Source organism: Cnephaeus nilssonii (assembly GCF_951640355.1).
Source record: "Cnephaeus nilssonii genome assembly, chromosome: 14".
Taxonomy (NCBI): Eukaryota; Metazoa; Chordata; class Mammalia; order Chiroptera; family Vespertilionidae; genus Cnephaeus; species Cnephaeus nilssonii.
In genome coordinates this window covers 7,420,806-7,435,190 of record NC_137085.1, presented here as the reverse complement: position 1 = coordinate 7,435,190, position 14,385 = coordinate 7,420,806, and the positions used below count along the sequence as shown (strand labels likewise).

Sequence of the window (14,385 nt, the reverse complement as noted above, 5' to 3'; positions counted from 1 at the left end):
CCATCAAGTATAGTTCCTCCACTTGTTGGCTATTTGGCCACTCTTATCTTCAAATTCCTCCAGGGCAGTTAGTCCTGTTTTATTTATTAATGCTTAATATAGAGCCAGTAAGTAATAAACATTTGAAATGAACCTGTACACTGTGGAAGCTTAGTAAATAATTTGTTGGATGGGTGGATGGATGGATAAGTGGGTGGATGGGTGGATGGATGGATGGACAGACCAATGAATCCACTCTGTATACCAGGAAGGTCAGTGGAAAGAAAAAAAATCATTTGTGGTACATACAATATATTCGATGTGTAAAGCATCCCCACACACCAACCCCCAGCACAGGCCCAATCTCTTATTTCTTTTTTACATGTAAGAAAATTGAGGCTTACAAGAAGCAAACTCACCCAAAAGATATAATTGATGTGATCTAAACCATTCTATCAGAGCTCAAGTTCACTGGTAAAGAGAAAATTCTTTTGTTTTTAAATTCTGAAAATTTCAATTATTAAGTGTTTTGTTTTCTCCATAACAATAGCTGTAAATTCTTGAGCAAGTCACTTTCTCTTTGTGAGCCTCACTTTCGTATCCATAAAATGGAGATAATACTCCCTACATCACAGTTTTGTTATGACCGATTAAAAGAGGAAGGTGCCAACATATATGTAGGAGATCAACTCTCAATCCCACCATCTCCAGTCCCCACCACACCTGTAAGGATTGTGTCCTAGGTTCTCCCTAGGACCTCAGTGCTTTAAATTCATTTCAACCAGATTTAAACACTAATCAGGTAATTAATTAGCAAGGAAGAGAGTGGTACTACAAAGTAATCTCGTTATAAGAAAAAGATGCCCATGTTTTACCTCTTGGTCCTCTAACCTCCAAGAATTACAATCAATATATTTTCGTAAATGACATCTGGCATCTGCCTCATTTAAAATTCTCTTACCAGGCTAGAGTGGCTCAGTTGGTTGAATGTCACCCAGTGCACCGAAGGGTTCTCTGGGTTCTGATATCTTCTTCTCTCTCTCTCTCTCTCTCTCTCTCTCTCTCTCTCTCTCTCTCTCCTCTCTCTCCTCTCTCTCTCACACTTACACACACACACACACACACACACACACACACACACACACACGAGTTGTCTCTTAATGGGCACCAAGGAACACTCTTATGAAAAGGAAGGGGGTCGGGGAATGAGATTATTATGCAGCCAACTTCTCAGCCACCTGGGGGAGGGTGGGCACTGGCCAACTAGCAGGGTGCAGAGGAAAGAAGAAAGCTCTAAGTCCAGAAAGCCCTTAGGCTCAAGGCCACACCTCCACTCAGGCAGCAATAAGCAAAAACTGCAGTCTAGAAATATAACCAGCACGAAAAGTCCAGGTTATAATTTTTAGTAAGAAATCATGAAGCTAAAGTAGCTTAACATATCAGAGGGACCCATTCCCATGATAACAGCAAATATTCCAAGTTCAGATTTTTCCTCAAAAGGCAATTTTTTTAACACGATTTCAATTTGCTGACCTTTTCTGTTTGCAGTATTTCTCAGTGGCTTCATGTTTTTCTGCAAAGTTTTAAGTGACTTTCTTTGAAGAGAACTATTTAATGCCAATAATTGTAGAAAACATTTGTTCATAATTATCCAGACATAGAATGGAACAATGCTGAAACAAGAGCAGCATGCAAAAATGTATTTAAGGACTATCATCCCAAAATGCTGCTAAAAGCTATTAACCAGTATGTGTTAATTGCCACAGCATTCATATTAATTTTCACTTCAGGCTCGACATTGTGGAATATTTCCCCTGATACATTTTAAACAAAGTTTAATTTAAGGAACTGCTTCTATCAACACTTATGAAAATTAACAGCCAAGCAATTAGCACTCATGAATTATCCCTTCCCCCATGCTCTCTGCAGCTTCCCTGTTAAAACAGTTTCTAACAGAGAAATGGTTACTTTCTAACAAGTTAGCATCATCCATGTCACAGTTGTCTATATGAACCAGAAGTGGTTCTGCCTTTTTAAGCACTTGCCAAGGCAAACATTCGCCCTACATGTAGAGTAGAATTTAACTAAGTCAAATAAGAAAGATATTTAACATTTTAGTAAACTGCCAAACAATTACTACTATGGAACTACCTTCTTACTTGATGTTTAAAAACATAGCCATTGCCAAAAATAAAAATACACAAAGGAAGTAATTATTTGTCTTTATCTTCCATTTAAAGTTAAAGGCCAAACCCCACTAGACTCCCTGGGCTTCCAACAGATAAACCACCTTCCTCCAGTCTGCTACACACCTCGTTTCATGACGCTACTCTGAACTCCTGGTTTTAAGAGCTCATTTTCTCTGACTCCATCCTGTCAACAATCTAATAGGAGACACAGCATCACTGTCCCCACCCTTTCCAGAGAAAGAGGCAGAAGTGCTTCCCGGGGCTACAGTTCTTGCTAAACAGGTCTTATCTCAATTAATCTTCATGAGGAAGATACACTGTCATCATCTCATTCCACATAAGAGGACTGGAGCTTCCAGAAGTGAAGTACGTGGCCTGAGATAACATCCTAAGTGGAGGAGTCAGGATTCAAACGCAACTCTTACCACAAAATAGGTCTGCTTGTAAGTTAAATTATACTGCTTCTCAATGTGCTAGCTAGGGGCTTTATCCTATAGGATTATCCAATTTGATGATCTCATCAGCTTGTGAGGAAGGAACTCTATTTTTCATAGGTAAAGAAACTGAAGTTTGGAGAGGTGAAGAAAACCAAACCAAGATGAAACAACTGGCAATCGGTACTATTTATTTGGTAGTAACTGTATTGACAGGAAATGGACAGTTGAACTTCTGATGATCTATCTATATCTATCTATATAATAAAGCCTAAGCAACCAAACAACGGGTCAATGGGTCACTATGATGCACACTGACCACCAGAGGACAGACGTTCAATGCATAGGATCGGGGTCCCTCCTGTCTGGATCGGGCCTGTCAGGATTGGGTTCCCTCCTGTCTGGATCAGGCCTGCAGGGATCAGGCTCCCTCCTGTCTGGATCAGGACTGTGGGGATCGGGCTCTCTCCTGTCTGGATCTGGCCTGCAGGGATCAGGCCGAAACTGGCTATCCGACATCCCCCAAGGGGTCCTGGATTGCGAGAGGGTGCAGGCCAGGCCAAGGGATCCCATCGATTCACAAATCTGTGCACTGAGCCTCTAGTTGATAATATTTGCAAACTCAGTTTAACTAAAATAGTGATGACTAACTAGCAAAAGCTTCTCAAGTGATAAGGCATGGAAAGGAAAGAGTTTGATGGCTCAAATATGACTTCATTTGAAACAAGTGGAGGGACAGGGCAGAAATCCACATAGTTAGGGGCACTTAAATCAGTGCTGAGTGTTTACTGCCTATCCATAGCGACCACTCCCTTAGCATTTCAAAGCAACTCCTTGTCATATCCAACAACATTTCCCACATACAGTGAAGTCAAGACGGGCACAAGAAGTTTTCTGATGGTCTCAACCTCTAGAAGAGAGTTTCTGTTTCGTTAATGAAGCTCTTCAGAGGTCCTGTTTTCAACAAACCTGAAGAATTCGGACAGATGGTTGAACCTCGTTTTGCCTTATCCTACTAAGCCCTAAAACGAACCTCAATCTATCTTGGACTTTTTTCAAATGATCAGTAAACAGACTTATTCATAATCTATGATTCTAAAGGTAATACCACCAATTTGCCAAAGAAATAATATAAACATAATAATAATCCTGATAAAAAAACATTGCCAAAATTACAGCAAAGCACATGCCTAAATAGAGCCTTTTCCTCTCAATTGTATGCCTTCAAGAAATTAATCAACCACAATTTAAAAAATGAAATTAACCAGCTACAGAAACGAAAAACTATTTGAAAGTATTCGCTTTAATTGAGCACAACAGCTGAGAGATGCTTACCCTTAGAATCAATAACACCAACAATCCAGTTTGCACAAACCGTCAGAACAAGATGTGCTAGCTTAACCACAATGTAATAGTAAAGCTATATCAAAAGCAAAATCCTTTTTTTAAACCTAATGCTAGCTTAATCTTAAGGAGGATTTCACAGCAGTTAGTCTCTTGAGGAAATACATAATTAAGTAGTTTTTTAGCATATTTAATTAGACCCCAAACTCTTCCCTGTCCCCTTCTCTCCCCAATTATGTACCATTTGCCCAAGAGACCTAAGCAACTCAGTTAATTATGTAAATAAGGCAAGCACTATTCCCAAGAAAAGCATTGTGAATAAATATAGGGGAAAAAGCCTACATATTTTAGTGGCTTTAACAAACCTTTGAAAAATACATGGGAAACCCTTACATTTGAGGTAAAAAGCATGGTGTTCAATGACAAGATGGTGAATCATTTTAAAAGGACACTCATTTCACCTCTTAAATATGAGCTGAATAAGAATAAAATAATTTTAAGTTACAACAGCAACAAAAATTTAGTGCTGAACATCAAATGATTTATGGGAAGAATCAATCTGGAAATTATTAAAGTTGACTCTCACAGAAAAGGCTTTATTATCAAGGGGTTGACATGATCTTAACTCCAGAGGCAGCCATGGTGCTGTTATAACTACTACAATCCCATTATTATGCAATCACAAAATGCTAATTTGATCATTTTGAGGTGTTATTTGAATAGTCATTTTAATTTCTAGGTTACAAAAAGGCTTGACTCAAGTATAATTCTCTATTAATCATTGAGATGTCATTGAATATCATATTGATGCATTTCACAAAGATAAAGAAAGACTAATTTAATATGTACAGTACAATATCCTTCAAATATTAGCCACTTTCATTACATATCTGCCAAATGCATCAATATTAAAAATAGATGAGAACAAGGGTTTAATTATATTTTAGCAATTGTAATATGTAGGGTAATAATAAAATAGCATCTCATCACAAGATAGACTTATATAAATCTTTCTTAATCAATGTGTAATGGTGACTGCCCCACATTCTTTGATTACAAAGAGACTTGATATGACAAAAGCATCCAGAGTCTTAAGTGTAAACACACATCTAGCAAAAATAATTCCTTTGTGACTGACGAAATGGCTTCTTTACATTTTAAAAAAATTTCTCCCTGTTACTTCGGAAGTTAGATAAATACCAAGCAGAGATCACAACCTTCTGACAAATTCAGACCTAAATATTTATATAAAAGAATCTAATAGTATGATGATGATGACAATTCTAGAATATAATATTTTAAAAGAGCTGTGCTATTTTGTTGGCATCAAAGCATTACCACATATTAATTATTCCAGCAATCACATTCTCAAACAATGAGGTAGTTTCAGGCAATGGAAGAAAATAAATTCCAACCATGTAACCTAACCCGGTAACTTCTCACATATCCAAATGAATCAACTTAGTATTTAAGAAAAAAATCCTCTACAGCCCAACATGCCATTTCCAGAGGCTGACATTCTTGTCCCCTAGGGGGACCCTTCCTTCCCTTTGTTGCGTTCCACAAGAAGAAAAAGGAGAAGGCAGGAAGGCAGGCTTAAAGGGAAGCTTTACATTAGTCAATACAATCTCTAATTGACTACAAGTACTTTTATGAGCATATTATTATCTTCATGTTACCTATGCATTTTGTTTCCAGTTCTTGTTCTCCTTCCCACCAACATCAATACCCTCATATGCTGATGGCCATATATGCTCACTTAAGCCTATGGAAACAAGCTGCATTGTATGAAGTAAAAGTGTTTTGGGTTTTTTGAATATATATTTTTATTGATTTCAAAGAGGAAGGGAGAGGGAGGGAGGGAGGGAGGGAGGGAGGGAGGGAGGGAGGGAGAGGGAGAGGGAGAGGGGGAGGGGGAGGGGGAGAGGGAGAGGGAGAGGGAGAGGGAGAGAGAGAGAGAGAAACATCAACGATGAGAGAGATTCATTGATTGGCTGCCTCCTGCATGCTCCACACTGGGTATCGAGCCTACAATCCGGGTATGTGCCCTGACTGGGAATCAAACCGTGACCTCCTGGTTCAGAGGTCGATGCTCAACTACTGAACCATGCTGGCTGGGCAGGTAAAAGTGTTTTGAAGAGAAAACATCTTGCTCAAAGATGACAACTGACAGAAGCAGCACATAACCAGAACTTGAATATGAAAAATACAAACATAAGCAAAGAGCTGTATGTTTATTAATTGCAATGGTGTTGAAATAAGACAAATTGTACACAACCCCTCCAGGCAACAAGCTATCACTCAGCACCCCTATGCCACTGCCAGACAGCAAACATAATGGCAATAAATATAAAAATCAACTGCTACTTCTTCTGAAAGAGGCCCAGCTCCAGCTCAGCACAGAAACACAGAATGGCAGGGAATGGAGCAGGGGTTTGGGGGAGCACATGGAACTGTACTACTCCACCTAAAACAGTGGCCATTTTGCTAAAAGGAAAATAATAAACTAATGTTACAATTGTGAATTATTATAAGAAAAGTCTCCTGCACAGCAAGTGTCAAAAAAGATTCCCTACAATGAAATACTGACAAGCAAAGCAATGGCCTGGAATTCTGAAATGAAGCTCTAAGCTTAATAATTCCTGTAGCTATAATACAGAATCAGACAAGACAATGCTGCCTCCCGGAACCACTTTCCAGGCTTTCCCGACACAACTAGACCTTGATTAATCACAACCCAACTAACCCAAACCCTCAAGTACACTTAGGAGATAAAAAAAAAAAGAAAACAACAAAACACAGATACATATCTCAGGACTGGTTTTGTTTTAATCCTTCTAAACATATTACTACAGTAAACCCAGTTCAGACCTTTTTACATTCTCAAAAAATATGAGTGACATTCTATAATTATCTGAGTCATTTTTTAAACCCAAATCTAATAATAATATAATAATACCAATAATTCCACTTGATTGAGGTTTTTACTTAGAGCAGTGATTTTCAACCTTTCCCAGCTCATGGCACACATAAAGTAATTACTAAAATTCTGCGGCACACTAAAAATATATTTTTTGCCAATCTTCAAAAAAATAGATATAATTTTGATTGACTTACAAAAATATATATAATAATGATAACTGCCTACCCTTTTTGCTCCAAAGTGACTTTTTAAAAACTAGGTGCCTATGCCCAGCCAGTGGTTGAGTGTCGACACATGAACCAGGAGGTCCCAGTTTGATATCTGGTCAGGGAACATGCCCAGGTTGCGGGCTTGATCCTCAGTGTGGGGCATGTAGGAGGCAGCCGATTGATGATTCTCTCTCATCATTGATATTTCTATCTCTCTCTCCCTTTCTCTTCCTCTGAAATAAATAAAAACATTTAAAAAAAATTATCAGGTGTCTATACTTGTATATAAGAATTTCTGGTACCAAGAATTAACCAATCAGACCAACTTTATTATGCAGTGACCAAACAAGATGCAACTCTATTATATAACCTATAAATTTATGGTTCAAGATAGGGCATTCACACCATATGGCTATTGTTGTGTTGGCTGTTGTCTTTTTGACAACCTAAGAGAAAAGAGGCCAGTGCCCCTGACAGGTATTGCATGTTTCAAAAATTCTTGCAACACACTGGTTGAAAATCTCAGACTTGCCCTGGCCTGCGGACTTAAGGGTCCCAGGTTCGATTCTGGTCAAGGGCGCATGCCCAGGTTGCGGGCTTGATCCCCAGTTGGGGGGCGTGCAGGAGGCAGCCAATCTATGATTCTCTTGCATCACTGATGTTTCTATCTCCCTCTTCCTTCCCCTCTGAAATAAATAAAAATATACATTAAAAAAAAAAGAAAGAAAATCACGGACTTAAAGACACAAAGTTTATTTTTACTTACCTTGCCATCAAATTTGGAATACTCATTAAAGGGGTTATTCAGCTGCAGAGGGCACTGCTCTAGGCGTACAGATAATATTGACTGCTTTCCAGAACTTGGAGGTTTCTCTTTGAGGGACTTTTTTTCAAACAGTGACTTTAATTCTTGGGCTGTGATACAAGAGGAAGATAGAAACATCTTTGTGATTACACATAGAAAGACAGCCAGTCCACCTTCCCTAAAAAGTCTTCTTTGGAACCTTAAGGAAGGAGGATCCAGGGACATATTCAGGTCTAATGTGCGAAAAAAAAGCTTCATATACACTTCAATAAGAAACACACAGGTCAGGATTGTTAATTCAACTAGGGTTTAAGGACCGGGTTGGGGTTGGGGTGAGTCAGACAAACCAACAAAGCAGCCATTCTGTAAGAAACACATTCATAGCTAGAGGACCTAAGCTTTCGCCTGGCTTTGCCACTACCAGGTGTGTAATCTGGAAAATTCACTAGATCTTTCTGGGCTTGTCTAACTAGATAATTTTGAAGATCTCTCCTGACTCTAATATTCTGTGATTTTGGAATTATAGTTCCTCAAAGTCAAGGTTCACATCTTAATTAATCCTCTCACACTCTCCAATGTCACCTAGCACAAAAATCTGGAAGACAAAGTGATGAGGAAAAGGAGAGAGTATTATAATAATAGTATGGGGAGTTCATTATGCCATTCTCTCTATTTTTGTATATGTTTTAAATTTTCTATAATAAAAAGTTGTATTAAAGGAAATTTAAGCTAAAAATAAAAAAGTAGGTAACATATTACATCACTACTAGATCAAATCACTTCGCTGAGAGTAAAAATTACATTTCTTACAAGATCTTCCATGATCAAGTTCCCTACTACTTACTCCTCTGATTCCACTCTTCCCCTTACTTACTCTACTCCAACCAATAAGCATCCTTTCCTTGCTATTCCTTGTATACATCAGGCACACAGAAACTTTTCATTTGCTGTTCGCTTGTCTTAGAACACTCATCTCCCAATATCTGTGTGGTTCACTCCTTCTCTGCTCAACCATCACCTTCCCAAAGAGTCCTTTCCTGCAACTGAGGCACGTGCCCTTGATTGGAATCGAACCTGCGACCCTTCAGCTAGCTTGTAGGCTGACACTCTATCCTCTGAGCCAAATTGGCCAAGGCAAGAGATTTTTAATATATATAAAAAAATGTACAGGAAATCATGGAAATGAGATGCAAAAAAGGGATTTCTGGTTCTACAGGATCATCATTTAGAAGCAACCATTATGAAAATCAGACTCATTGAGCACACTCAGGTTTACAATCACAGGAGAAAGCAAGGACCACTTTACATAGTGTGGTTTAGCAGAGAGAGATTGGCCTTTAGAGGCAGACAGTGCTAGATACAAAACATGGCTCTGTTCGGCACTACCACTTCCTAGCCTTGTAACTTTAGCAAATTTAATCTCTCTGAGCCTCCATCTCATCTGTCTCATCTAATCAATGATACCTACACCTTATAAGATCAGTGCATTGGAGGTAATGCAGAAGAACTGCTTAGAACAGCACTAGATAGGTATTGGTGATAATTAGTAATCATTTAGATTGTTAGTTTTATAACAGTATACTATAGCAATGGAGTCAGTCAACAAAAATTTATTGGACATCTATTAAATGCAGAGTGGTACTGGGAGTTGCTGGGAAGGTATAGAAGGCAGACTGCAGGCATTTCTTTGAAAGGAGAAAAAAAGTCTAGGAAACATGATATAAACATTAGAAAATATTTTAATAGCACTTTATTTGGAATTTTTTTAATGTGTTCTCTTATTGAGACTAAAGCTTTGAAAATACGTAATGTGGCCAGCTTCTTAATAATACATTATCATATGAACATATACTGCATATGCTAATAATACCAGTAACATAGTGGTTTTTAAGTTAAAGCGAAGAATTCGCATATATGCAACAGAGATTGTTACTGAGGCCATAATAAGGCAAGGTAAAGTCTAGGTTAGAACTGCCAGGAGAAATCTACAGCCCAGAGGTCCATCCAAATCAAAGGTACTCCTTGGTTCTAAGAACAAGGTACTAGCATGACAGTGTGTACAAAATGTGCCTGCCTCGCACATTTTGTACACACTGTGCAATCCCTGTGACCCAGACCGAAGAGTGGCACCCAAATGAAGAGTTCAAATCTCAAAACACAAGAGGTATCCACCCAGAGGATTGAAAAGGATGAATTAAGTCCTAACCAGTTTGGCTCAGTGGATAGAGCATCGGCCTGCGGACTCAAGGGTCCCGGGTTTGATTCCAGTCAAGGGCATGTACCTTGGTTGCGGGCACATACCCAGTAGGGAGTATGCAGGAGACAGCTGACCGATGTTTCTCTCTCATCTATGTTTCTAACTCTCTATCCCTCTCCCTTCCTCTCTGTAAAAAATCAATAAAATTAAAAAAAAATAAAAACACTTGTATAATAATATACACTAAATATATAAATCTCACTTTAACAATGAAAATGATTCCATTTACCTGATTGCTTAGAATTTCTTTCTTTCCACTGAATATTCTTGCATTTGATTTGGTTTTGTCTCTCTTTTCGAAGTCGTTCTAATCTTTGAGCTTGAAAAGAAATATTATAACTATAAGTTTGTCAATGAAAGTTTACTATAAACAAAGACATAATTAACTACCTTTATATGAATAAAGATGTTTTATATTGTATATGTAGGAAAAAAGTCATAAAATTTTAAAGGTGGCACCCCTGAAAAGCAAATACCAACAAAAACATGAAAATATTCTTGATTTATAATTGAAATTAGAGGATATAAAACATTAATAGAGATCATAAAGATAGTATTAACATGGAAGAGAATAATAAAATGTGAAAACTTCTGTGATTAATATGACATTTCATTATATAAATCATTAATAACGGTCTTAAAGGAATTTTAATGCACAAATGAACTGAAGTGAATATTACATTACAGGAATAAAATTACTGTTATGAATTACTCTACCCGTTTCAAAAATTAAAGATAAATGAACTCAGACTAGACTATTAAAGTTTTAAATATAAAATCCTTTATCTAAAAATCATGAAAATTATAAAATGTCAAAGCTATATAAATTAGCATAGCTTTTCTTCAGTGGGCTGAAATAGTTTATAGGTAGTAAAATAAATGATTTGTATCTTTGTAACATTAGTCAAATCTTAAAAAGAACAATTTTTCTTATACAAAATTTTAAGATATGCTGAAAGGATTAAAAAGTAAATTCCTTGGTCACAGGACACCCCACAATCTTAATTATATAAGTGCTATCTTAAGAAATTCAACAACAATAACAAATCATCACCTAAAATTATGCATTTGTGATTATATTACCACAGGCTGATTACCATAGGCAAAATCAGCTGAACCAATCTTTTAAATAAATATTGTCCAACATACATTAACAACATCCATATGGACCACAATGGAAAAGAAAGTCACAATTAATGCAATCTCTTTAAATTAGTTTCCTATTGCACTTCCTATTGTGGCACGATGCTAACAAAAAATAAATAAAATAAGTAAATTTCTCAAAGGTAGGAAATCATACACTCCTGCCTTAGCACTGTGGTAGAGAAACACAAACTAATCTTGCCAGAAATGTAAACTATACTGGCAAAAGCATTCTGACAATGCCACTGTATCTAACCAAATCCCACTCCATTCAATTGCAATTAATAAATGTGAAGGGTACAGCTGAAGTAATATAATCATGAAGCTCTCGATTGAGCAGCGTTCTCCTACTGAAATCCATTCAACCTGTCATATAAGATATCATCTCAATAACCTACAAGGAAGTCAGTTTCAACTAGAGAACGAAGAATCAATGGTTCTAAATTATAGTCAAACCTTCACTCAAATCCTATTTTGATAAAAGTTCCTTTAGATACTAGAAAATGCTATTAATTATTTTCATCATGAGAACAAATTATTCTTTGTGGATGTCACAGAACACTGAATTGTGAACCAAAATTTTAACATGTCTTTCTCTGTAAATTGTAACCTGCTCTACCTGCAGTTTTCTTCAAGTATTTTCAATGTTCTACCACATCTCCTACCACTACTTTTCTTGGGAGCAACAGCAGGTTACTGTTACTGATTAGATTATATTTTCTGATTTATTGCCCCCCCCCCCGAAAAAAAAAGATCTCCTAGAATAACCTGATATAGAACAATTATATATTCTAAATAATTTATCTGTCGCAGTAAAGGCCTTGGTTCATCACATTTCTCGTGAAATGCTTCCAAAAAAATAAAGCTGGAAAATGGGCAATGATAAACTTTTAAAAACTAATGACTAAATATATATATCAAAGTTAAGTACTTTCAAGCCACAAAGATCAAAGTGCAGAGATCAACTTAAGAAAAAAAGGTAATGTATCAAAAACAGGAGCACCTTTTCTAATCTCACACCCATGTAGGAATTCCTATTAAAAAAGCAGCCCCAGTAAACATTCAGCTATCTCCTTCTAATCTCCAACCCCTACAATTCCTCCAAGGGCAAGAACTGTCTCAGGCAGCAGCCCTCCGTGGCTGGTCAGCTGCCTATCTAAAAGGTTTTGTATTGCCTGGATGGTGTGACTTAGCAGTGGAGCATCCACCTATGAACCAGGAGGTCAGGGTTCAATTTCCAGTAGAGGCACATGCCTAGGTTGCGTGCTTGATCCCCAGTAGGGGGCGTGCAGGAGGCAGCCAATCAATGTTTCACTCTTATCACTGATGTTTCTATCTCTCTTCCTTTCCTTCCTCTCTGAAATCAATAAAAATGTATTAAAAATAAAAAAGGTTCTGTATTATGTCAACCTGAAATCTGCCTCCCAGCAGTCTACCTACTAGGACTGATGTTGCTTTGTTGAAGATTCTTAAACAAGTCCCTTCCTATAGACTTTAGAAAATAGAACACCCAACATGCCTCTAATAGCCAACTTTTTCACTATACCTCTTCTACTTCCTTCTAATAGCATCATTCCAGAGGCTCTCTCCATTCAGCAGTGGAGATGGACATACTGCTTTGACCCATTCTTGGTGTTAAGACATGCATACTCCTGTTTACACACTAAGACTTTGCCATTAAATCTAGTCCAACATTATGCATTATTCTATAAGATTGTTTAGTGATGTAAAGCTCAGAAGACATGACTAAAAGGCAATGTTTACCTGTATTTGAGCGTCTTCTAATACCAAAGTCCCAACTTGAGGTAATATCGACTGACTGGGCATATACATAGCCCTGAGTCTCACCATTGCTTCCCTGAATGTCTGACCCACTGTCTCCAGTCATTGAAGGAGGATGAATCTTCTCTAGGTCAACATCATGATCAATGAGAACCATCTCACACATTCCTGTGTCATCACTGGTCACATGTGACTGTCGAATATGAGCTAGAATGATAGTTGGATTGTCCAAGAAGGCCATCCTTTCTGTGGGCCAGTTTCCTTAAAAGGCTATTTTCTCCTCTTCATATTGTTTCACAGGCTCACCTACCTGGAAACACAAGGTACATAGCAATATTTAAGAATAAGGCAGAATAATTTTTCAAACAAATACAATGTGGTAAAATGCTACCTTGAAAATCAACATTTATTCCTGTACCTAGGAGCTTAAAAGGATTAAGTCTAAACTGAAAGGAAATCCTTATAGGCATTAAGGGCTAAGGCTCCAGTCAATGAGGTCTCCTTGGTATCAAGAGAGGATAGCTTGCTCTCTTGCAAAACAAATAATAGTAACTCCTTAGTCCACTCAAGGTATATAACTACCGTTAAAACAATACACTTTCCTTTCTTTCTCCCTTTATTCCATGCAGTCTTCTCATCCTACCTAATAATAGAGTAATATGCAAACTGACTGTACCTTCGCTATGCCCACAATTGGCCAGGAGGCGCGGGGGGGCGGGACTCAGGGTGGCCGGGGTGGCCGATTGGGCCGGCGGGACGCTGAGCTTGCATCGCGAGCGGTGGCGCGAGCTCAGCGTCTGCGCCATGGCTGTGCTGCGGCACAGAAGGGGCCTCTGGGGCAGCAAGCCCACATCCCACCACCGACCATCAAAAGCGGGGAGCTGGGTGTCCGCTCCGGCACCAGCGGACCCCCTGCCATCAAAAGCGGGGAGCAGGCTGCCAGCAGTGTCCGCGGAGTGTGCTAGGCTTTGCGGGGCAGTGGATATGGCCTGGATGGCAGGTTAGGCCTAGAGGACCCTACACGTGCATGATTTAATCATGCACTGGGCCTCTAGTCACTTTATAAAGTGATAGAAGAACAAGTTGTATTTTCCTCAAACGATATGCTGAAGTATTAAACTGCATTTCTTCAGTTTACATTCCCCCATCATATGGTTGTGAAGTATCTAATAGGGCACAGACAACGCTTTCTGAGTTACTAGGAAATTTACAAAAATGTACTACCAAAGTAATTTTGTTCAATAAATACATGTTCCTTTCTTCTGACTTAAAATAGTATTGTGCTTTTTAAAATAAAACTTATTAATCAAACTTGTCTCT

At 38.2% G+C, this 14,385-nt stretch overlaps 1 protein-coding gene across 13 annotated transcripts in view; it reads right to left on the bottom strand.

The window, feature by feature from the left end:
* The window catches only part of MAPKAP1 (MAPK associated protein 1), a 193,517-nt gene that overhangs the window by 157,833 nt on the left and 21,299 nt on the right, over positions 1–14,385 (bottom strand). For all 13 annotated transcript variants that reach the window (XM_079789779.1, XM_079789782.1, XM_079789780.1 and 10 more), the window contains 3 exons: positions 13,048–13,375; positions 10,370–10,459; positions 7,845–7,993 (listed from right to left, as the gene is read on the bottom strand). In XM_079789779.1, coding sequence (XP_079645905.1) covers positions 7,845–7,993; positions 10,370–10,459; positions 13,048–13,306 — 498 coding nt within the window. In that variant the 5' untranslated portion in view covers positions 13,307–13,375. The remainder of the gene's footprint in view (positions 1–7,844; positions 7,994–10,369; positions 10,460–13,047; positions 13,376–14,385) is intronic.